At 42.8% G+C, this 25790-nt stretch overlaps 2 protein-coding genes and 1 pseudogene across 2 annotated transcripts in view; 1 reads left to right on the top strand and 2 right to left on the bottom strand.

Annotated features, from left to right (window-relative positions):
* LOC130272994 (uncharacterized) overlaps nt 1-25790 on the bottom strand; it is a 443176-nt gene that overhangs the window by 417056 nt on the left and 330 nt on the right. The window contains exons 2-6 of the mRNA XM_056519091.1: nt 21029-21138; nt 15327-15475; nt 13299-13446; nt 9570-9667; nt 1922-2045 (exon numbers count right to left, since the gene is read on the bottom strand). Coding sequence (XP_056375066.1) covers nt 1922-2045; nt 9570-9667; nt 13299-13446; nt 15327-15475; nt 21029-21138 — 629 coding nt within the window. The remainder of the gene's footprint in view (nt 1-1921; nt 2046-9569; nt 9668-13298; nt 13447-15326; nt 15476-21028; nt 21139-25790) is intronic.
* The window catches only part of MINDY3 (MINDY lysine 48 deubiquitinase 3), a 201816-nt gene that overhangs the window by 37711 nt on the left and 138315 nt on the right, over nt 1-25790 (top strand). The window lies entirely within an intron of this gene.
* On the bottom strand, nt 19075-19175 carry LOC130274697 (U2 spliceosomal RNA; annotated as a pseudogene).

Genomic DNA, 25790 nt, shown 5'->3' on the forward strand with positions numbered 1-25790 from the left:
TTAAAAATGTTTATGTTTTTTTCTTACAAAAACGGATGCAACCGGACATCATTTTTCAAACCGTATACGGATTAAAATTTGTACACACGTTTTGATACAGTTTAGTCCAGTTTTGTGGAAACATTTTGTCATAAAAAACCTGATACGGGAACAGTATTGCAAAAATGTGGTGTGCATGCACCCTTGTGTGAAAGAGTCTTTAGCCTCCTTATCCTTTACTACAGTGTTTACCAACCAGGGTGCCTCCAGCTGTTGCAAAACTACAACTCCCAGCAAGCCCGGACAGCCACTGGGATTTGTAGTTTTATAACAGCTGGAGGCACCCTGGTTGAGAAACACTGCTTTACTAGTAGAGTACCCAGCATTCCTGCCATTGGAGCTCTTTAGTAGAGTGGGAAAGCTGGGTGGTACACATTACACAGTGCAGGACTCAGATTACTTCCCCAGCTTTAATTTTTTTTTTTTTTTTTTTAAAGGAGAGTATCCATCTGGTAAAACAGCCATATTGGAGCTTTTCAGAAACTCGGAAAGCTGGCTGGCATACAGTATGCAATGCCACTCAGCTTTGCCAGTCTTCTGAAGCCCCAGCAGTCAGCAGTTATAGGCTGCTCTCTCCCCCCTGCACCCGTGCTGATGACTGTACTTCCCCAGTGGGGTAACAGGGCTAGGGCAGACAACATGGAAACATCGCAAAATTTGATGATAACTTCAGTGCAAGTCAATGCACAAAATAAAAGCACACAACCTACACAATTTAGCAGGCACGGGCCAGTTGATAAATCCCCCCCCCCCCCCCTCTCTCCTACAGATCTGCATCTGAAGCCAGAGAGTAATGTGATCAGGAGAGGTCCTATAGACCCTCACATTGGTTAGGGTTAATTTTACTGGTATATTTTAGTTGACATATAAGTAAGTATGACATATAAGGAGGAAGTATGACATATAAGTAAGTATGTGTTCCAAGTTTCATCAAAATATCTGCAACCATTTGAAAATTATCCTGGAACATATGTACATGCATATACACACATTCATACACACATACACACACACAAATATATACACACATACACATCTACATAAAACATACACACACATATATACATTCATACACACACACACACACAAATATACATAAGCATACACACATATACATACACACAATAAAGCATACACACAATAAATAAGCATACACACATATACATACACACACAATAAATAAGCATACACATATATACATACACACAAACATACATACACACACATATATATATATATACACATACACATATACATACACACGCATACGCATATATACACATATACACACACACATATATACAAACACACACATATATACACACACACACACAAACATACACATATATACACACACACAAACATACACATATATACACACACACAAACATACACATATATACACACACACAAACATACACAAACATACACACACACAAACATACACATATATACACACAAACATACACAAACATACACATATATACACACACACACACACATATATACACATACATACACATATACATATATACACACACACATATACATATATACACACATATACATATACACACACACATAAACATATATACACACACATAAACACATATATTTATATACATACGTGTGCAAATAGATTCCAAACCTTACATAAGGCAGAACTTTTATATTAAGAGGAGCAGAGAGAGGACGGCGCCCGCCCTGCTGGGTAACGTTCTCTTTGCAAAGTTTCTGCATATGAAAAGCACAACGTGTAAGTGCGACTACCTCTCCCCACGCGCGCTGTCTGCTCATTCATCCCACGAGATGTCACTGTGCCCCTGTAAGGACTCCTGACTCCTGCTCTCATGCATTAACACATCTCAGCGTGAGCACTGACCTGCGGCTGCTCCATGCTGAAGAGGTAGCTCGCCATCAGCTGCAGGGCTTCGGGGCTGCTCGGCTCATACTCTAAAGCTTTTGTTATGGCCTCTTTACATTTGTCACCTGCTTCTTCTTCCATGCTGTCCAAAATAAATAAATTAAAATATTCCTTTAATAATTGATATTATATCTGTACATAGAATATCCTTGCAGCATTTACAGCAGTGTTTCCCAACTGGTATGCCTTCAGCTGTTGCAAAACTACAACTCCCAGCATGCCCGGACAGCCGAAGGCTGTCCGGGCATGCTGGGAGTTGTAGTTTTGCAACAGCAGGAGGCACAACAGTTGGGAAAATCATCTACAGCTCAGGTTGTACTAGGTTAGTGCAAGAAACAGCATCAACTGTCTATGAGCATCCGCTACATTCTAGCAATGCCTCTCATTTAAAGGGGACCTAACACCATAAAGGGGTATTCCAGGAATTTTTTTTATTTGACTATGCTACAGGGGCTGTAAAGTTAGTGTAGTTCATAACATAGTGTCTGTACCTGTGTTTGCTGGCTGGTCTCACAACTCTTATGTGATCTTTGCCCCCAATGTTCATTTTTAGCAGCATACAAAATGAATGTTGTCTTGGGCCTTCCCCAGGTTGCAGTGCGCCCCGAGACATTACATCCCTAGTCAGGCGTTGAAAGGGAGCCTGTCTGTGCTTTAATGGGTGGCGCGACAGCTAGGTGGGAGGGAGATCATTCTCCACAGGGCTGCAGGGAATTGTAGTTTCAAGCCTAGCTGTGCTGCAATGGGTGGGGTGGTTGATGTGTGGGAGGGAGATAAGTCATCTCTCACCTAGAAACAATGGATCCTGGGGATTGAAGTTGGAGGGAGGGCACAGAAACAGGTAATAGCCAGTTGACACAAACAAGCCGAAAGCGTGATGGGGGACACAGCCATTTACAACCAACACAAGCATGGATCCTTGGTAAACATGTCCAATAGAGATGAGTGAACTTACAGTAAATTTGATTCGTCACGAACTTCTCCGCTCGGCAGTTGATGACTTTTCCTGCATAAATTAGTTCAGCTTTCAGGTGCTCCGGTGGGCTGGAAAAGGTGGATACAGTCCTAGGAGACTCTTTCCTAGGACTGTATCCACCTTTTCCAGCCCACCGGAGCACCTGAAAGCTGAACTAATTTACGCAGGAAAAGTCATCAACTGCCGAGCCGAGAAGTTCGTGACGAATCGAATTTACTGTAAGTTCGCTCATCTCTAATGTCCATTACTGGCTAATAGGTAATTAGTAAAGTCACCTTTGGTTGGATAAACCCTTTAACGTCTCCCAATATCACTTCCATACCTGACAATTGTTACAATGTGGCATAATGTATAACCGAGTATCTCGAGTAATGAACACAAAAATGTACCTAAAGAATAGACAAATCTTTATTGATAATAATACATACACATTAAAAAATATTTAAAAGGACCAGCAGCAGTTATATAAATAAGGTCACAATTCCAGATTACAAAGAAACTGCACAGTCACCAATGAACAAATATACAAAGAAAGGATGCAAAAGTATACAAGACCCCAATATGATCCACTGGAGGGATCACGTACAGTTTAGCTAAAATAGCTAATACAGTATCTGATAGGACATACAGTGGAACCCAAATGAAGCAGACAAGCATTGCAAAAAGAATCATTAAAGGGGTACTCCGGTGGAAATTTTTTTTTTTTTTTTTTTTTTTTTAATTAACTGGTGCCAGAAAGTTAAACAGATTTGTAAATGAATTCTATTAAAAAGTCTTTATCCTTCCAGTACTTATTAGCAGCTGTATGCTACAGAAAAAATTATTTTCTTTTTGAATTTTTTTTTTATCTTGTCCACAGTGCTCTCTGCTGACACCTCTGTCCGTGTCAGGAACTGTCCAGAGCAGCATAGGTTTGCTATGAGGATTTTCTCCTGCTCAGGACAGTTCCTGATACGGGCATCAGGTGTCAGCAGAGAGCACTGTGGACAAGACAAAAAAGAAATTTAAAAAGAAAATAATTTCCTCTGTAGCATACAGCTGCTAAAAAGTACTGGAAGGGTAAAGATTTTTTAATAGAAGTCATTTACAAATCCGTTTAACTTTCTGGCACCAATTGATTTAAAAACAAATGTTTTTCACCGGAGTACCCCTTTATAAACTGACAACTTGTTGTTATACTTAAAGTACATTCCTCAGGGAGTCCCTTAGGAAGCGTAAAGCGAAACGGCGTAGGGGTGGTCACAGCTCCAGGCATGTAAGTACAGTAAGTTGTCTGCTTGGTGTACATCAGTAGGGTCTCTCTTCGGTCAGGTATCTCTGTGGTCTTGATGAGGCTCTATAACAGGGTCCGGTCTGTGAGCACACTTGCCCACTTTTTGGATCCTATTCATGTACAGTAGTCCCTCAAGTTACAATATTAATTGGTTCCAGGACGACCATTGTATGTTGAAACCATTGTATGTTGAGACCAGAACTCTATGGAAACCTGGTAATTGGTTCTGAAGCCCCAAAATGTCATCCAAAAATAGGAAAAAGTGAGGATTAAAGATAAATAAGTAGATAACTAATACAGATAAAGCAAATCCTTACATATAAAAGTAAGAAAGATCTGCTGGGAGCTGTAATCGCTGTCTATTTCAGTGTTTCCCAACCAGGGTGCCTCCAGCTGTTGCAAAACTACAACTCCCAGCATGCCCGGACAGCTGTTGCAAAACTACAACTCCCAGCATGCCCGGACAGCTGTCCGGGCATGCTGGGAGTTGTAGTTTTGCAACAGCTGGAGGCACCCTCTTTGGGAAACACTGGTCTATGTAGAGGACAGAAGCTTCTACGGGGTCCCTACAGAACACGTAATGACAAAAAAAAAAAAAAAAAAGGAAAATGGAGCCGTCCTCACCTGGTGCCCAAAGGAGCAGCTAACCCTGGGACAGGTAAAGAGTACAGAACATGTAATACCTCCCTGTACTGTAGGGAGGCGCTACCAGACACCAGTCAGCGCATACGCTTCAGTAATAAAGGTAAAGAGTACAGAACATGTAATACCTCCCTGTACTGTAGGGAGGCGCTACCAGACACCAGTCAGTGCATACACTTCAGTAATACAGGGGTTTTACCAGTGAAATATCCATTCTGATTGGTCAGTTCTTCCAGCCTTTGACACGTTTCGCAGATCTGGACTGTCTGTACATTGTATGTTGAGTCTGGTTTCAAGTTACAATGGTCCAGAAAAGACCATTGTATGTTGAAACTATTGTATGTTGAGGCCATTGTAAGTTGAGGGATCACTGTACTTTATAACCTGAAATCTTAGTGTTCTACTTATTGATTCCTATTGCAATGCTTGTCTGCTTCATTTGGGTCCCACTGTATGTCCTATCAGATATTAGCTATCTTAGCTAAACTGTATGTGATCCCTCCAGTGGATCATATTGGGGTATCATATACTTTTGTCATTTTTGCATCCTTTCTTTGTATATTTGTTCAGTGGTGACTGTGCAATTTCTTTGTAAAGGTGCTTTCACATGGCCATCTGTCCCCGTTTTTTTATCCCCGTTTTGTTTCCTTGTTTGCAGGCTGTAAACGGATTCAAAACGGTTTAAAAAAAAAAAATAATCACATTCACGTCAATAGGATTTTTTTGCAATCCGTTTGCACCCGTCTGCACTCATTTCCGTTTTTTTGATGGCAGAAAAAACGGCATCCGTTTTTTGATCCGTTTTTACTTTTGAGCATGTTCAGAACCAAAAAAATATATTTTTTTTGGTTTACTAACTGAACAAAAATGGATATAAACGGGTAACATCCATTTGCATCAGTTATTGTCCAAACGTAACGGGTCTAGACGGCCGTGTGAACGCAGCCTAATCTGGAATTGTGACCTTATTTAACTGCTGCTGGTCCTTTTAAATATTTATAACTGTGTATGTATTATTATCAATAAAGATTTGTCTATTCTTTGTACATTTTTGGTTTCATTACTCGGACAGCTTATATAGTTTTGCATGCAGCGGACACAAACTAGTAGGTAGGTGATCCAGCAATTCCGTATAAAATAGTAGACTTGATTCCAAACGATAAAACATGTAGAACAACACTTCACCTAGTCGGCAACACACTCACAATGGACGCGTTTCGAACGCATGCGCGTTCTTGATCACCACCAGTGGACACAGACTGCTTTTTCTTATGTGCTAATGGCCTTACTATTGGTTTACAATGTGGCATAATGGTAGACTTTAGTCAGGAGACATAGTACAAAGACTTTGCCCACTGACACTTTGTTCAAGTAATCAAGAAATCATAGATGGAAGGGGGGCAGATGGGGCTGTGGCCCCCAGGGCCAACTTATAGGGTGGGGCCTACTCACTGTGCAAGGGAAGGTTTCAGTAAGGGATGAAGATGTAGATGAATACTATGGCAGAACAAGTTCCTGTCATAGTACTCCACCATACATTCTTGTAGGCCTCAAGTGCTTCTAACCCGCTGAATACAAGAGTTAAAGGAGTAGTCCAGTGGTGAACAAGTGGTGAACAACTTATCCCCTATCCTAAGGATAAGTTTGAGATCTCCTGTACGGGGCCCCGACAGTCCGCGCAAAGGGAGCGTGTCGACCACCTCACGAAGCGGTGGTCGACACGCCCCCTCAATACAACTCTATGGCAGAGCCGGAGCGCTGCCTTCGGCAATCTCCGGCTCTGCCATAGCGATGTATTGAGGGGTCGTGTCTGCCAACACTTCGTGCGGTGGTCGACACCCGCTATCTGGCCGGAGAGCCTGGCCCCCGTACAGAGAGATCGCAGGGGGCCCCAGCGGTCGGACGCCCCCTCCCCATTGATCGCAAACTTATCCCCTATCTTTAGGATAGGGGATATGTTTTTCACCACTGGACTAACCCTTTAATGAGGGACGAACAAGTCAGAGGCGTCATCACTGTGCTTACAGTGCAGACCAGAAGCCTAAAGACATCTCAACTGTAAATGGGGACTGTTAAAGAGTACCTGTCACCAAATAAAACTTTTAATATAGTGTTCCTTATGTAATTATCAGACACTTTCCCATTCACTTGCTTTTAAAATTATCAAAATAAATATGTTTAAATGTAATAGAAAAAACAGCCACTAGGTGGCTCTGTTCTGTTTTCTGCCACAATTAATACAGTGGCCCTGATTTACTATTGCAAACCCGACATGTTTTATTGCGTGCCAGATGCTGGCGCAATGTGCCAGAAATTCTGTCTGCGCCAGAATTGAAAAAAAAAACCTGATTAACTCTCCATTTTACTGAGAAAAGCCCAAAAAGGGGAGTGTCCAACATTTTCACACAAAAACGACATATTTACTAAGGTTTCCACAGAAAATGAGCTGAAAAAAAACCCAACAGATCAGAGCATGTGTAAAAAAAGCAAAGTGCAGGGAAACCTTAGTAAATGCCGGAAAAATAATTGTAGGGAAATAAAACCCACACTCCATTCTTAGTAAATCAGGGCCAGTGAGTTTGGTCTCCTCCCGGCCTGGCAGGAGACCAAACTCAGGAAGTGCTTCTCTGCACTGAGCTTGATTGACAGCTGCACAGAAAGTGAAAGCTCCACAGATTCTCACAGAAAGCCACACAGACTGAAAGCTGCAGGAGAGCCTCACTGATAGCAACAGAGACTGAAACATGAACAGAGCCTGAGGTCTTCTATTCATCACAGCACTGCAACCATGTGAGGGCAGAAGTGGTCCCCCAGCAGGCTTCAGTGATGTCATGCCTGCTGGGAAATTGCACTATGCAAGAAAGAAGAAAGGTATAATACACAGCTTTTTAAAGCTCTGAAATTGTTTTTAAGGGCAGGAGGGGTGTTAGGAGTAGTTAGGGAACATAGCCTGAGGTAGTTGAGAACTGTTTATTTGGTGACAGGTACTCTTTAAAGGAGCATTGTAGTGAAAGATAACTTATCCCCTATTGTAAGGATAGGGGATAATTCATAGATCACGGGGGTTCAACCGCTGGGACACCCCGCGATCTTCTGAATGGGGCCCCAACAGTCTGCTGGAAGAGGGCATGCCGACTCCCCCACGGAGTGGCGGGCGACGTGCCCCCTCCATGTATCTCCTAGAGAGGTGGGGGCGTGTTGGCCGCGGCTTCCTGTGGGGGTTGGAATGTCTGCTTCCGGCAGATTTCCGGGGTCCCATTCAGGAGATTGCGTTTGGTCCCAGTGGTCAGACCCCCCACAATCTATAACTTATCCTTTGGAAAGGGGAAAGATTATTTTTCACTGCACAACTCCTTTAAAGCGTACCTCTAATGTTGTGGTCAATTTCCAGAAAAATATATGTCGTGCAGCACTGAGTATTTAAAATTCAGCACCTAAACAGAGCAACATTCTCCCTGATACCAGCCTGCATTAAAAGATGGAGCTTTCCACTACGCACATGGGGACTGCTGCAGGCACACTAGTATGTTGCGGCACCCAGTTTGGAAAGCCCTGGTGGAGGGGACACTATAAGTGGTCAATATTACTGTGCAGGGGCATTAAAAGGGTATTATGGTGTTCCCGAAAAAGTCACAATGCTGGGACCGTAGTAAAAAAAAAAAAAAAAAAATAAGCAATACTTACCTACCTGTCCCTTGCAGGTCCCATTGCAGCTGCTCCTAGTCCCCTAATGGTCATCTAATATGCCTGCTTTTGAGACAAGATCCAGGAGCAGGACCTTCCCACTCAGTCAATCACTGGCCACAGAGGTGTTTCTGTGTCAGCTACTGATTGGCTGAGCGGGCAGGTCTTGCCCTGACCTCTTAACTTAGAAGCATGCAGAAGAGAGAGGCATGGGTACTGGACTGAGAAGAATTGGCTCTGCGGGGGACCAGGAGGAAGGCAAGCATCACCTGTTTTCTCCAGCCTGGCATTATATGAAGTTTTTGGGGTCCTCGGAATACCCCTTTAACACTGGCCTCCTTCAGATATAACACATAGCGATTTCTTTCTCTTAGGCTACATCAAGGACTGCGTGTATCTGAGCCCGCCCCGCCCCCCCCCCCCCCCCCAGCCTTAGGATCTGTATGACCTGAGACAATGAAACAGTGGCGTCCATATACGGGGAGGTGATGGCCGTGTATGGACAGAACTGGTATACTGATAAAAAATGGATAGATAGTGTCTTTTCATATTAATAAATTTGTGACATATTCTCTCGGTTATGAATCCTTTTTGGATCCCCTTGTATGTAGCTGTGAAGACCTAAATCAGAACATTCCCATAATGCCGAGGGTCACAGTCTGCATATGCTCAGGTTTTGTTCTTTGGCAAATAACATACAATTTTTTTTTATTTTTCACAAAAAAAAAAAAAAAAAGAAGAAGTGTGTGTTATGAAATCCGTATGAAAGAAATGCCAAGTCTAAACCACAAATCAGTTCAAAGACTCGCAACCCCCGAGCCTCCCTCCCCGTATCATGCCTGTATTTTCAGCACCGCGGACAAGGTCATGCCTCCCCGGCATCCAGGCGGCTCTGAGCTTCCCACACGCGGGATAATACAAAGGCTTCAACTTAACCAAAGTGAAAATTACTGAAAACTGGAAGGAAAATATGCGATTTTTATGTCTCGCACTTCACAGGCTATAAAGGAAGAAAAAAAAATGTAATTTACCAAAGATCAGTGAGATAAATCTCCGCGACAGAGCAGAAAGCTGTGGAGATATCCTTTGTAGTCGCCTCCATTTCATCAGAAAAGTTGGCGGCCCCTGACTGTGGAGTAAAGCGAGAGACAAAACCATCAGATCTTCATTATAATGCGTTAGTTTTAACAAATACTAAGATTTACTGAATACAAGACTCTTTTTATTATTAAAGATAAAGTCCAACAATGACCTACTTACCAAAAATATACACCAAAACAGGCCAAATAAATGCAAAACTACGGGGGATTCACAACCAAACATACATTAAGGTGAAAAGTCAACTTTGAACGGTTTTGTTTAAAAAATAAAAAAAAAAAAGAAAACATTTTAAATAGGGAAAAAACTGAATAGTCTACACATAAAAACAAAAAAAAACGAGACATGGTCGGCCTATCTCTGGAGGACATGTCCTGTCCTGCATCGCACAGACCGTTCATTAATGAAAATGGAAACTGTGCAATGCTTAACCCCTTAAGGACCAGGCCATTTTACACCTTAGGACCAGAGCATTTTTTGAACATCTGACCACTGTCACTTTAAACATTAATAACTCTGGAATGCTTTTACTTATCATTCTGATTCCGAGATTGTTTTTTCGTGACATATTCTACTTTAACATGGTGGAAAATTTTTGTGGTAACTTGCATCCTTTCTTTGTGAAAAATCCCAAAATTTGATGAAAAAATTGAAAATTTAGCATTTTTCTAAATTTGAAGCTCTCTGCTTGTAAGGAAAATGGATATTCCAAATACATTTTTTTTAATTCACATATACAATATGTCTACTTTATTTTTGCATCATAAAATTGACGTGTTTTTACTTTTGGAAGACACCAGAGGGCTTCAAAGTTCAGCAGCAATTTTACAATTTTTCACAAAATTTTCAAACTCACTATTTTTCAGGGACCAGTTCAGGTTTGAAGTGGATTTGAAGGGTCTTCATATTAGAAATACCCCATAAATGACCCCATTATAAAAACTGCACCCCCCAAAGTATTCAAAATGACATTCAGTCAGCGTTTTAACCCTTTAGGTGTTTCACAGGAATAGCAGCAAAGTGAAGGAGAAAATTCACAATCTTCATTTTTTACACTCGCATGTTCTTGCAGACCCAATTTTTGAATTTTTACAAGGGGTAAAAGGAGAAAATGTATACTTGTATTTGTAGCCCAATTTCTCTCGAGTAAGCACATACCTCATATGTCTATGTAAAGTGTTCGGCGGGCGCAGTAGAGGGCTCAGAAGCGAAGGAGCGACAAGGGGATTTTGGAGAGTACGTTTTTCTGAAATGGTTTTTGGGGGGCATGTTGAATTTAGGAAGCCCATATGGTGCCAGAACAGCAAAAAAAAAAAAAAAAAAAAAACACCCCCCAAAATTTGTAACCCCATCTCTTCTGAGTATGGAGGTACCCCATAAGTTGACCTGAAGTGCACTACGGGCGAACTACAATACTCAGAAGAGGAGGAGTCATATTTGGCTTTTTGAGAGCAAATTTTGGTCGGGGGGCATGTCGCATTTAGGAAGCCCCTATGGTGCCAGAACAGCAAAAAAAAAAAAACACATGGCATACCATTTTGGAAACTAGACCCCTTGAGGAATGTAACAAGGAATAAAGTGAGCCTTAATACCCCACAGGGGTTTCACAACTTTTGCATATGTAAAAAAAAAAAAATCACTAAAATGTGTGTTTCCCCCCCAAATTTCACATTTTTGCAAGGGTTAATAGCAGAAAATACCCCCCAAAATTTGTAACCCCATTTCTTCTGAGTATGGAAATACCCCATGTGTGGACGTCAAGTGCCCTGCGGTCGAACTACAATGCTCAGAAGAGGAGGAGTGCCATTGAGCTTTTGAAGAGTGAATTTGTTTGGAATGGTTGTCAGGGGCCATGTGCGTGTACAAAGCCCCCAGTGGTGCCAGAACAGCGGACCCTCCACATGTGACCCCATTTTGGAAACTACACCCCTCACAGAATTTAATAAGGGGTGCATTGAGTATTTACACCCCACTGGCATTTGACAGATCTTTGGAACAGTGGGCTGAGAAAATTAAAAATTTAAATTTTTCATTTTCACGGACCACTGTTCCAAAAATCTGTCAGACACCTGTGGGGTGTAAATGCTCACTGCACCCCTTATTACATTACGTGAGGGGTGTAGTTTCCAAAATGGGGTCACATGTTGGGGGGTCCATTGTTCTGGCACTATGGGGGCTTTGTAAACACACGTGGCCATTTTCTCTTCAAAATCCCAATGGCGCTCCTTCTGTTCTGAGCATTGTAGTTCGCCCGCCGAGCACTTTACATCCACATTTGGGGTATTTTCTTACTCAGAAGAAATGGGGTTACAAATTTTGGGGGGCTTTTTTACTTTTTTCCCTTGTGAAAATGGAAAATTTAGGGTAAAACCAGCATTTTAGTGAAAAAAAAAATTTTTTTTCATTTTCCCATCCAACTTTAACGAAAATTTGTCAAACACCTGTGGGGTGTTAAGGCTCACTATACCCCTTGTTACATTCCGTGAGGGGTGTAGTTTCCAAAATGAGGTCACATGTCGGTATTCATTTTTTTGCGTTTATGTCAGAACCGCTGTAAAATTAGCCAGCCCTGTGCAAATCACCAATTTAGACCTCAAATGTACATGGTGCGCTCTCACTCCTGAGCCTTGTTGTGTGCCCGCAGAGCATTTTACGCCCACATATGGGGTATTTCTGTACTCAGGAGAAATTGCGTTACAAATTTTGGGGGTCTTTTTTTCCTTTTACCTCTAACAGGCTGGTGTAGACCCCAACTTTCCCTTTTCATAAGGGGTAAAAGGAGAAAAAGCCCCCAAAAATTGTAGTGTAATTTCTCCCAAGTACGGAGATACCCCATATGTGGCCCTAAACTGTTTCCTTGAAATACGACAGGGCGCCGAAGTGAGAGAGCGCCATGCGCATTTGAGGACTAAATTAGGGATTGCATAGGGGTGGACATAGGGGTATTCTACGCCAGTGATTCCCAAACAGGGTGCCTCCAGCTGTTGCTAAACTCCCAGCATGCCTGTGGCAGTCCCGCCCCCTCCCATAGACATGAATGGAGGGGGCGTGGCGTGACATCACGTCCCCAGTCCCGGAAACCCGGAGGTTTCCGAAACTAGAGACGCAGTCCCCGCATAGAATGCGGGTGCTGCAGGTAGCTCGCAGGGGGTCCCAGTAGCAGGCCCCCCGCGATCAGACATCATATCCCATATATATATATGTATATATAAAGTGGATCTCCTGTATAAAAGCGATCTCCTGTAGGAGGACATTTCTTCTCCACAATCGCAGCCAATTCCCTTTGGATAGGAAATACGTTTTTATAAGGTGGACTACCCATTTAATTTCTCTTGAGGTGGCACTGCAGAGAAATTTAGCACTTACAGCCAAGTTTCCCCATAAATTACAGATAGTCTCGGGGGGGGGGGTCCCAGGAGGGTAGGTATACTTTGTGAATTGCCTATTAACATGGAACCCTTTCACCAAAAAAGCAGAGGACCACTTTAAAACAGAGTCCCTGAACTTTCCTAATAAGAAGCTTCTTGTGTCCAGGGCCATACTTGCCTTGCACACGAGAACTAAGTTAGACAGAAAGGCTGAAGAATTGACTGAGAGGGCACAAGATACTGGCTAAGAAGTGATGGGCTGTGGTTCATATAATACATGGGATCGCCTCTTACCACTTTTGGATGACTTTGGTAAGCGCTGATCAATACTTCTAATCCCTTCTGAAAGTATTGTAAGGCTTCCTCCTTGCAGTGAATCTGCCCAAGACACATGTACTTGGCGTGTCCCTTGTCAGGACTAAGATGTACAGCTTTTAAGAAGATCTGCTGAGAGGTTAAGAAAACTGAACAAAATGGCAATATGGTGGCCTACCAAGTTCCAATACTTTTATCAGTGGGAGCTGTATTACTGAAGTGCATGATCTGATTGATTGTCTACAGAGACGTACATGTTTTGTGCTGCATCCGCTCCACACGTGCCGCATAACCCTCTCTAAAATTATCTGATTGGTGTCTAGAGAGCTACATGTACTATATTGAGCCCCATTTACCACCCACTACCTGTGCCACATGTCCTGTACTGCTCTCTATCAATGCTACGTGTCCTGTACCACTCTCTACCCATACCATGTGTTATGTACCACTCTCTACCCATACCATGTGTCCTGTACCACTCTCTACCCATACCATGTGTCCTGTACCACTCTCTACCCATATCATGTGTCCTGTACCAGTCTCTACCCATACAGTGTCTTGTACCGCTCTCTACCCATACAATGTGTCCTGTACCACTCTCTTCCCATACCATGTGTCCTGTACCACTCTCTACCCATACCATGTGTCCTGTACCACTCTCTACCCATACCATGTGTCCTGTACCACTCTCTACCCATACCATGTGTCCTGTACCACTCTCTACCCATATCATGTGTCCTGTACCAGTCTCTACCCATACAGTGTCTTGTACCGCTCTCTACCCATACAATGTGTCCTGTACCACTCTCTTCCCATACCATGTGTCCTGTACCACTCTCTACCCATACAATGTGTCCTGTACCACTCTCTTCCCATACCATGTGTCCTGTACCACTCTCTACCCATACAATGTGTCCTGTACCACTCTCTACCCATACAATGTGTCCTGTACCACTCTCTTCCCATACCATGTGTCCTGCACCATTCTCTACCCATACAATGTGTCCTGTACCACTCTCTTCCCATACCATGTGTCCTGTACCACTCTCTACCCATACCATGTGTCCTGTACCACTCTCTACCCATACCATGTGTCCTGCACCATTCTCTACCCATACAATGTGTTCTGTACCACTCTCTACCCATATCATGTGTCCTGTACCAGTCTCTATCCATACAGTGTCTTGTACCGGTCTCTACCCATACAATGTGTCCTGTACCGCTCTCTTCCCATACCATGTGTCCTGTACCACTCTCTTCCCATCCAATGTGTTCTGTACCACTCTCTACCCATACCATGTGTCCTGCACCATTCTCTTCCCATACAATGTGTTCTGTACCACTCTTTACCCATATCATGTATGCTGTACCAGTCTTCATCCATACCATGTGTCCTATACCGCTCTCTACCCATATCACGTGTCCTGTACTGCTCTCTACCCCTGCCACAAATTATGTACCGATATATACCTGTGCTACGTGTCTTGTACTACTATCTACCTGTACATACTGTATACACAAAATGGTGGAAGATTTTTCATTTGAAAAGTAAATATTTTTTATTTTAGATGGGAGTAGAGAGTAAAAAGCCAGTAGCTTTTCTGGCATTTTGCTCTAGAGCAGCTTTTCTATGGGATCGGAACAGACATGCTAGCCTTCACTCCCCATCCACATCAATTAGCCTTGGGCATCCATGACTACATCGGGGTTCACCCATTGTCTTCCCTGGTTCACTTTTGGTAGATACTAACCACTACATACCGAGAACATCCCACAAGACCGGCCATTCTGGAGATGCCCTGCCCCAGTCACCCAGACGTCACAATTCATCCCTTGTCCCTTACGCTTGACCATTTTTATTGATTTTAACATTAACTTCTAAAGCTGACTTGCCACGTGCTGCCCAATATATCCCACAATAGATACATTTCCACTAAGTGGAGATTCCATCACTATTTGCATTAGCGCAGATCTCTCTACTTTCCTGACCACATATACAAAAAGGATATTTCTTTAGCTTTTTCGCCATTCCCCAGTTCCATACAGATGTTTCCCATCATATCCAGGATCTCAAGGTTGTCGGGCTCCAGGTCCAGGGCTCTCTGGCAGAATAGCTGGGCCATCTCAAAATTAAAATTGTCCAAATACTCTTCAGTCTGAAATAACAAAATGTGGATAATTATTTAATTTGGGCATTGACAAACAATAAAAGATCATTCAGCAACAAGAATTTACATGTTGTTGGATTGAAATTATTATTGAGGAAGAGAAGATTTTTTGATCCCAGTTCATTCCCAAAAAGGTCCCAGAGTTCTATTTGGAGAATTAGTGGAAGTACAGTGGTCCCTCAAGTTACAATATGAATTGTTCCAGGATGGCCATTGTATGTTGAAACCATTGTATGTTGAGACTATAACTCTATGGAAACCTGGTAATTGGTTCTGAAGCCCCAAATGTCATCCAAAAATAGGAAAAAGTGAGGATTAAAGAAAAATAAGTAGATAACTAATATAGATAAAGCAAATCCTTACATATAAAAGGAATAAAGATCTGCTGGGAGCTGTAATCACTGTCTATGTAGAGGACAGGAGCTTCTTCAGGGTCCTGTACAGTACAAACATGTACTACATCCCTGTACTGTAGGGGGCACTACCAGACACCAGTCAGTGCATGCACTTCAGTAATACAGGTGTTTTAAAAGTAAAATGCCCATTCCGATTGGTCGGTTCTTCCAGCCATAGACACGTTTTTCAGATCTGGACTGTCCGTAGCATTGTATGTTGAGTCTGGTTTCAAGTTACAATGGTCCAGAAAAGACAATTGTATGTTGAAACTATTGTATGTTGAGGCCATTGTAAGTTGAGGGATCGCAGTATAAAAACAGAGGATATAAATGGGATCTTTTGGAAGATCAATACGAGCTACATTTCTCCATAAATTTCTATACAATTTCTGATCTCTTAGAACGGAGTCTTAGACTGTCTAATTATATAATTATATTTATCAGTGTTTCCCCCAAAAAAATGTGCCTCCAGCTATTGCAAAACTACAACTCCCAGCACTCCCAAGCTGGGAGTTGTAGTTTTGCAACAGCTGGAGGCCCACTGTTTAGCAAACACTGCTATATACAAAATATACATATTGGGGGAGATTTATCAAAAACCTGTCCAGTAGAGAAGTCCAATCAGATCGCTTCTTTCATTTTTAAAAAGGCCTCTGAAAAATGAAAGAAGCGATCTGATTGGTTGCTATGGGCAACCCAGCAACTTTTCCTCTGGACAGATTTTGATAAATCTCCCCCCCTATTATGTTTTTAAGAAGAAGGACCTCCTGGTCTTGTACAGATGAAAGGAGAACTATGTCAAAAATTAACTTGATCACCTATCCACGGGATAGGGGAAAAGTAGCTGATCGCGGGAGGGTCCAACCACTGGGGCCCCCAGCAATCTCCGGGACAGGACCCGGCGCTCAGCGAGGAGCGCGTGTTTTAGACGTCACGCCCTCCAATTATTTCTATGGGAGCGCCGATGATGCCCAAGTTCTGTACTCGGGTCTTTTCGGAGCTCCAATAGAAATGAATGGAGCGCGCACCATCTACCTGTAGACGACGCGCGCTCCTCAGTGAGAGAGCCGGGGTCCCATTCCAGAGATGTACAGTTGCCCATAGCAACTAATTACAAATGCTTTTTAAAAATGAAAGAAGCGATCTGATTGGTTGCTACGGGCAACTGCACCACTCTTCCTCTACACAGGTTTCGCTAAAGCTCCCCCATGATGTTTGCACTCGATCCCCTATCCCAGTGTTTCTAAACCAAGCTGCCCCCCCCGACTGTTGCAAAACTATAACTCCCAGAATCTGAGTATCAGTTTTGCAACAGCTGGAGGCCCCCTGGTAGGGAACCACTGCCCTATCCACCATATCACCATGCATTGTACTTGGCTATCTTTGTCCTACCTATAGGACTGAATGGAACGGCAACACACATATCCGTCCACCCCATCATTGAACAAGACAGACTGCAAGTCACAGCAATAAGGTCACACTAAACGCTACTGCGGATAGTGGACAAGTGTCTTTCACAGGTAAAACTACCATCACCTGGCAGAATAGTGACGCTAGTGACAATGGGGGAGATTTATCAAAACCAGTCCAGATGAAAAGTTGCCCATAGCAACCAATCAGATCGCTTCTTTCATTTTGCAGAGGCCTTGTCAAAAATGAAAGTAGTGATCTGAATGGTTGCTATGGGCAACTGGGCACCTTTTCTTCTGGACTGGTTTTGATAAATCTCCCACAATGCTCTTTACCGTTTTCCAACCCGGGGCTCCCCTCCTCAGTTATTGCCGTTTTTGTTAACTGGCTCAGTGCAAGTTCCCAAGCCCTGGGGGCACCATGACATCCGTCCGGCATCATCATAGTAAACTCCATCCTTATTCATATGGATGTCCCTTCCCCGTGATATCTCGGGAGCAGAGAGATTTCTGTTCACACCTCCTGTGGCCACGGCTGTGAAATAGGGATCGACCGATATCGATTTTTTTTGGGCCGATACCGATAATCTGTGACCTTTCAGGCCGATAGCCGATAACTTATACTGATATTCCGGTATAAGTTATCGGCTATTATCCCCCACCCACCCCCCGGCCCCACAGAAGCTGCTGCAGATCAATGATTTAAAGCGGGCGCTTTAATTCAATGAACTGCAGCGGCTTTTGTGGGGCCAGAGACCGCCGCCGCCGCCCACTTCTCTCCCCCTGCCTGTCCTGGGGTCCTCACTAGTCCAACCGCCGCCGCTGCCCCATTGCCTCCCCCATCCCCGTTTTATAATTACCTGTTCCCGGGGTCCGCGCTACTTTGACCAAACCGATAAGTGGTCAATCCCTACTGTGAAGCAGCGGTGGTTGTCCCATGGAAGTGCGCAAAAGTCACAAGGATTGGAGACCGAAAGTTAAATTTTTTTTTTTTTTTTTATCTAAAAGCCGAGGAACGTGCTCTCAAATCACCCAAAGTGCAAGAAAAAGTGCAAACGTGTTACACAAAAAAAACGTGCACAAAGGATGCGGTCTATCGCAAGCCCTTCTCCGATAGGAGAGAGGCCCCCCAACAAACCTTACCCTTCGCCTCCGGACCAAAAGGTACCTGCGAGGTTCCAGGTTCGATGTCCCTTTTCGCCGAAGCTACTAGGGGACCACAAATGCTCCCGGCATTCCCCTTGGCGTTAGCCAAGGTATCTGCCCGCAGAGCCGATAACAGTAGGTACCCTGCCAAAGCAGGAGTACCCGGGGTGTTTGCAGGGAGGTGCGGAACCTAATGGCCACACACACCTCCCCTAGACCGCCAGGAGGACACCCAGAAGGGCTACCGCATCCTGACAAATCCTGTGGACACACAACACGCAAAAAGCGACACAGTGAGACAAAAAGAAATAAATAAGTGAATGTGCGCAGATATACTGCCTGGACATCCGCACAGATCTATAAAAATGTCTCTGATCCTATCCAGAAGGCCGGGAATCAAGAGGTGAGTGCCACAAGGTGAAGAGATTATGGTGCCCGTGCTTCAACTCAGTGAGGCAATTCTCCCAGTGAGTTTCGGCACCTCGGGGTCACCACTCCCCGAGGCACAAAAGTACCTCGGCTCTAGACCCTCTCAACCTCATGGCGAGATCCAGAGGGAACAGGTCACATCAGGGCAGCCGTCGAGCTGATTCCTCAGAACCAGCCCCGAAGAGCCCTGGTACACCTGCCCCCTACCATGCAGCACCCATCCCCACACCGGCGTAGTTTGCCACCGGCATGAAAACTGATAAGATCAGATACTACACTTGATCTTAGCCAAAAGGCCGAGAAAGTGAAATCTTTAATGTGCTTTCGATATTCATAAGGGTATATTCACACTGAGAATTTCTGCACAGACGACTTCCAAGCAGGCACCGCACTACTGACAGCAATGCATCCAGCAACACATTCAATCTTTTCGGCAAAAATTCCACTGCAGAATCCAATTCACAGTATTGGGGGGGGGCTGCTGCAATCGGGCAGGTTAATTCTCAAGGGAGATAAGCTACCGCCAGAGGAATCTGGAAGCGGTTTATTTCACTCTCGTCATTGAGAACACGTTCACACTTGGCTAAGACGAGTGTGCATGTGTATAGAGGGGACAGGATATACAGCTACAAGCCAAAAGAGCCGTGTTTCCCAACAAGTGTGCCTCCAGCTGTTGCAAAACTACAACTCCCAGCATGCCCGGACAGCCAAAGGCTGTCCGGGCATGCTGGGAGTTGTTTTTTCAACAGCTGGAGGCACCCTGGTTGGGAAACACTGCAAAAGAGCATCAGCTGACAGCTATCTAATGTGCATGGCCACCTTACAGCAGATGGAAAGAAAAGTTGTGAGATTTAGGAGCACATCTCATCCCTTAACGACCAAGGACGTAAATGTAAGTCCTGGCTTGGCGGTACTTCGCGCACCAGGACGTACATCTATGTCCTGTGTATGACCGCGAGCATCGGACCCGCCGATAATGGCCGACATCCGCGATCGTGCAGATGTCTGCCATTAACCCCTCAGATGCCATGATCTGTACAGTTCACGGTATCTGTGGTAATGCGCACGATTAAATAGGTGATCGGATCGCCCTCAGCGCTGCCGCGCCGATCCAATCATCTGTAATGGCAGATGGAGGTCCCCTCACCTGCCTCCGTCCTTCTCCCGACGTCTCCTGCTCTGGTCTGAAATCCAGCAGACCGGAGCAGGAGATAGCCGATAATACTGATCAGTGCTATGTCCTATGCATAGCACTAAACAGTATTAGCAATCAAATGATTGCTACAGATAATCCCCTATGGGGACATAAAAAGTGTTAAAAAAAAATAAAAAAGTTAAAAAAAAGTTAAAAATCCCCTCCCCCAATAAAAATGACAATTGTCAGTTTTTCCCATTTTGCCCCCAAAAAGCGCAAAAAATATTTTTTATAAACATATTTGGTATCGCCGCGTGTGTAAATGTCCGAACTATCAAAATATAATGTTGATGATCCTGTACGGTGAACGGCGTAAACGTAACATTTTTTTTTGTTTAAAGTCCAAAAATGCTGCTTTTTTATCACATTTTATTCAAAAAAATTAATAAAAAAATGATATAAAAGTTTTATATATGCAAATGTGGTATGAATAAAAAGTACATATGACGGTGCAAAAAAATGAGCCCTCATACCGCCCTATATACGGAAAAATGAAAAAGTTATAGGTGGTCAAAATAGGGCGATTTTAGATTACTGATTTTGTACAAAATGTTTTAGAATTTTTTTTAAGCGGTACAAAAATATAAAAGTATATAGCCATGGGTATCATTTTAATCGTATTGACCCACAGAATAAAGAACACGTCATTTGTACCGTAAATTGTACAGTGTGAAAACGAAACCCTCCAAAATGTGCATAATTGTGGTTTTCATTTAAATATCCTCCCTAAAAAAATTTTTTTTTTTGTTCGCCGTACATTTCATGGTAAAATGAGGAGCTTCATTACAAAGTAAAATTGGTCACACAAAAAACAAGCCCTTATATGGGTCTGTAGATGGAAATCTAAAAGAGTTATGGATTTTACAAGGCGAGGAGGAAAAAAACGAAAATGCAAAAATAAAAAATTGTCCTTGTCCTTAAGGTGAAAATGGGGGTTAATTATAAGCAGGTCCTTTTGAATTAATACCTTCTCTAACAGCTGATGGATTGAGTATTTGTCGGCAGTTTTCTTCTTGGCCTTGTTCTGCATCCTAATTTTCATCCGATCTTGAGGGGATAAACCAGTGATGTCATCTGCTGGAAAGATCAATAAAAGCGTCAGATACCCGCTAAATTTATCTACAGGCAAATATCCCTATAGTACTGTATATGCATAAAAGGATCTCAAATATAGAGCATGGATAATGGATATTTTCAAACTACTCTCATACTGCAACACAAAAAGGTGAAAATGACTTCTACAACCCCTAATATTAGTGCAAAACTGCAGCATCCCTCCCCCACACGTCCCTGCCTTGACTAATTGATGAATAGGGCTCAGCTTCCAGCACCGAGCGGTGCATGGCAATCAGTCAAGGAAGGGGACGGTGGAGCAGGAGGCATGCATGCTGCGGCTCAGCACCGCCCCTTTGACTCATGAGCTCTGAGCATGATGTACAGTTGCAACCAACAAAAAACATTCACTACTAATATACATAGAAATATTTATCTTTCTTGCAAAAGATTAAAAAAAAAAAATACAAATAAAAAAGGACAAAAGAAGACCACCTCTGGGGCCACTTCTGTCAGCTAAAAAACAGGAAACTAAGGGTATGTTCACACTACGTATTTCCCACGGAATTACGTGCTGTGAACATAAACATCAGTGTGAAGGGGTCTTCCGTGAGACCCGTTCACACTGCGGAATTTCAGCAGCGGACAATTCCGCCGCTGAAATTGTTCCGCGCAAAGAAAGAACATGTTCATTCTTTGCGCGGAAGTCCGCGAACACTACATAGCCGTCAATGGTGACGGCACAGTGCCGCACGATAATACCGCCAAAGTATTGCGCCGGCGGCCGCCAGAATCGAATCTCCGCTCGCGTAATCCGTAGTGTGAACATAACCTAAGGCTACAATACACATAGGCACCAAAACTGGACAATGGAAGACTGGATGAAGGTTCCCTGGGCTGATGGGTTTCGATTCTAGCTGCGACATTCAGATGTCAGGGTCAGAATTGGGCGTAAACAACATTAAAGCATGAATCCATCATGCCCTGTATCAGTATCAGGCTGGTGGTGGTGTAATGGTGTGGGGGGAATTTTCTGGGCACACTGTGGGCCCCTAAGTACCAATTGATCCTGGTATAAACACAACAGCTGAGTATTGTTACGGACCATGTCCATCCCTTTATGACCACAGTGGACCCATCTTCTGATGATACTTCCAGCAGGATAATGCATCATGTCACATGACATCATCTCATACATGACAATGAGGTCACATGACTCCAATGGCCTCCACAGTCTGCAGATCTGATCCTATAGATCACCGCTGGGATGTGGTGGAACCGGAGATTCTCATATTGGATGCGCATCAGCTGGAAGTTTCTTGGGCAGTAGCAATTAGAGATGAGCGAACTTACAGCAAATTCGATTTGTCACAAACTTCTCGGCTCGGCAGTTGATGACTTTTCCTGCATAAATTAGTTCAGCTTTCAGGTGCTCCCGTGGGCTGGAAAAGGTGGATACATTCCTAGGAGACTCTTTCCTAGGACTGTATCCATCTTTTCCAGCCCACGGGAGCACCTGAAAGCTGAACGAATTTATGCAGGAAAAGTCATCAACTGCCGAGCCGAGAAGTTCGTGAAGAATCAAATTGACTGTAAGTTCGCTCATCTCTACTAGCAACTATAAACCGATGCTGGTGGAATTTATTCTTCTACATCAACCTTTTCCTCTACCTAAAACTCCAGGGAACAGCCATGGGAGCAGGATGTGCACCCTCCTATGCCAATCTGTAAGTGTCAGATCATGGGGACATCACAATGGATCTGGGTTCTCGTCTAGGCACGCTACATCAATGATAGTCCCAATAAAATTGTTATTATAACTCGACCATGACATGACAGTGGTCCAAAATTCTATTTTTTATCATTTTTAGGTTACACGACAAAAGTCGCACGCAACGTTCCAGCATGCTTGTGACTTCTCTGCCATTTGGCTATTTAAAAAAAAAAAATTTTGAGCCAAATCACAACAACTGAGTCCCAAATATTTTGGTTGCGCAACTTGGATGTGTTTTTTTTTTTTTTTTTTGTCACATTATCCATGCTGCTGTGTAATCCCAACTAGAGATGAGCGAACTTACAGTAAATTTGATTTGTCACGAACTTCTCAGCTCGGCAGTTGATGACTTATCCTGCATAAATTAGTTCAGCTCCCGTGGGCTGGAAAAGGTGGATACAGTCCTAGGAGACTCTTTCCTAGGACTGTATCCACCTTTTCCAGCCCACCGGAGCACCCGAAAGCTGAACTAATTTATGCAGGATACGTCATCAACTCCCGAGTCGAGAAGTTCGTGACGAATCGAATTTACTGTAAGTTCGCTCATCTCTAGTCCCAAACTTGTTGTAATAGACAGAGGTTCAGATAAGAAACAGTGGAGACATGGAGGGGTTACAACCATCATCCAAGAAGGGGGGCGATCCAGTTTGAACATACAAATCACAATACGACTCTCCTCGGTTTTCTGGAGTATCAACTACCCTTAGTCAGAGCAAAGCATTCTGGGAGTTGTAGTTTTGCAATGTCTGGAGGTCAACAGTTTGGAGAACTAGGATCAACTAGGGTTTCCTATAGATCTTTGCTCTAGTACAGACATCTTTAGGCTGGGTTCACGCCACGTTTTGTTAAATACGGTTCCCGTATACGGCTGGGAGGAGGGGGGCGGGGCTTAATCGCGGTGCCCGCATTCAGCCGTATAGGGGAACCGTATTTAATGTATGTCTATGAGCCGACCGGAGTGAACCGCAGCCTCCGGTCGGCTTCGTTTTTGGCCGTATGCGGTTTCCCGACCGTAGGCAAAAACGCGGTCGACCACGTTTTTGCATGCGGCCGGGAAACCGCATACGGCCGAAAACGAAGCCGACCGGAGGCTGCGGTTCACTCCGGTCGGCTCATAGACATACATTAAATACGGTTCCCGAATACGGCTGAGTGCGGGCGCCGCGATTAAGCCCCGCCCCCCTCCTCCCAGCCGTATTCGGGAACCGTATTTAACAAAACGTGGTGTGAACCCAGCCTTACAGCGTCCGTACTATTGAAAGTAGCAGTGGCCATGTCGCTATTGCAGTGTTTCCCAACCAGGGTGCCTCCAGCTGTTGCAAAACTACAACTCCCAGCATGCCCGGACAGCCAAAGGCTGTCCGGGCATGCTGGGAGTTGTAGTTTTGCAACAGCTGGAGGCACACTTTTTGGAAAACACTGCACTACCTTCTGCTGTAAAAGTGCTACATTCAGTGAAGTAGCAGAGTCAAATCTGTCTTGTAACCTACTGAGTACCCTGAAAGTTATAAGGGTGTTATTTTATAATGTGCATGAACATTTGTGCAATATTTCTTATCATTTGAGCAGTTTTTCCCGTGGAGGGTTTCTGTGTCTAATTTAAAAAAATTGCGCACACAGCATAATAAATTGGGTGAATTTTTTTAAAGGATGCAGAACGTATCACACCACCTGGGGGTGGAGTATTGGCACACAATTTTTTGCGCCGATGATAAATGCAACTAATCAAATTGTGTCACGGCGCTTCAAGTGCAAAAACACAAAAAATGACTAAGCAAACACAAACAGCAAAAAAAATTATAATAATAATTTCTAAAATAGCACAATCATGAATAAGGCATCCCAAGCTAGCTAACCACTCAAAACAATAACAAAAATAATAATAATTATTATTTTATTATAAAGTAATAATAATAATAATAATGTAAAATCATGAATAAAGAGGAAAAATCAATAATAAAGTGTTCAAAGCTACGCAACCACTCAAAATGTGTTAAAACTAAAAAATAAAAATAAAATAGCACAATCATGAATAAGGCATTCCAAGCTAACTAACCACTTAAAACAATAAAAAATAAAAAAAAATATTATTATTTTATTATAAAGTAATAATAATAATAATAATAATAATAATAATAATAATAATAATAATAATGTAAAATCATGAATAAAGAGGAAAAATCAATAATAAAGTGTTCAAAGCTACGCAACCACTCAAAATGTGTTAAAACTAAAAAATAAAAATAAAATAGCACAATCATGAATAAGGCATTCCAAGCTAACTAACCACTCAAAACTTGAAAACAATAAAAAATAAAAATAATTATTATTATTAAGTAATAATAATAATAATAGTAATAATAATGTAAAATCATGAATAAAGGGTTCCTATCTACACAACCACTCAAAATTTGTATATATATATATATATATATATATATATATATATATATATGAATCAATAAATATAACATAATATAATTTTATTATTTTTATTATTAATAAAAATAAGAATAATAAAAAAATTATAATAAATACAGCACAATCATGAGTAAGGTGTTTTCAGTTAGACAACCACTCAAAACAAATATTAAAAAAATATATATTTTGTTAATAATAATAATAAGCATATAGCCCAATCATGAATAAGGCATTCCAAGCTAGACAAAGACCCAAATGTTCAAAAAAGTTAATAAATAAAATTGCACAAAAACATTGATAAATGGGTGGTAGTCCAGCGCTGCGCCCATCTTCATCTAGTGAGGGGGGACACAGATTTTGCTGAGCGCCTCCTCCCTTTTGTTTTGGTGATCATGGGGGGACTTCAGCACCAGGACCCTCATGGATCAAAACTTCTGACATGTTAAAAGTTCTCTCAAAGTGCAGGTAAACTTTTCATACA

Source organism: Hyla sarda, chromosome 5 (assembly GCF_029499605.1).
Source record: "Hyla sarda isolate aHylSar1 chromosome 5, aHylSar1.hap1, whole genome shotgun sequence".
Classification (NCBI taxonomy): domain Eukaryota; kingdom Metazoa; phylum Chordata; class Amphibia; order Anura; family Hylidae; genus Hyla; species Hyla sarda.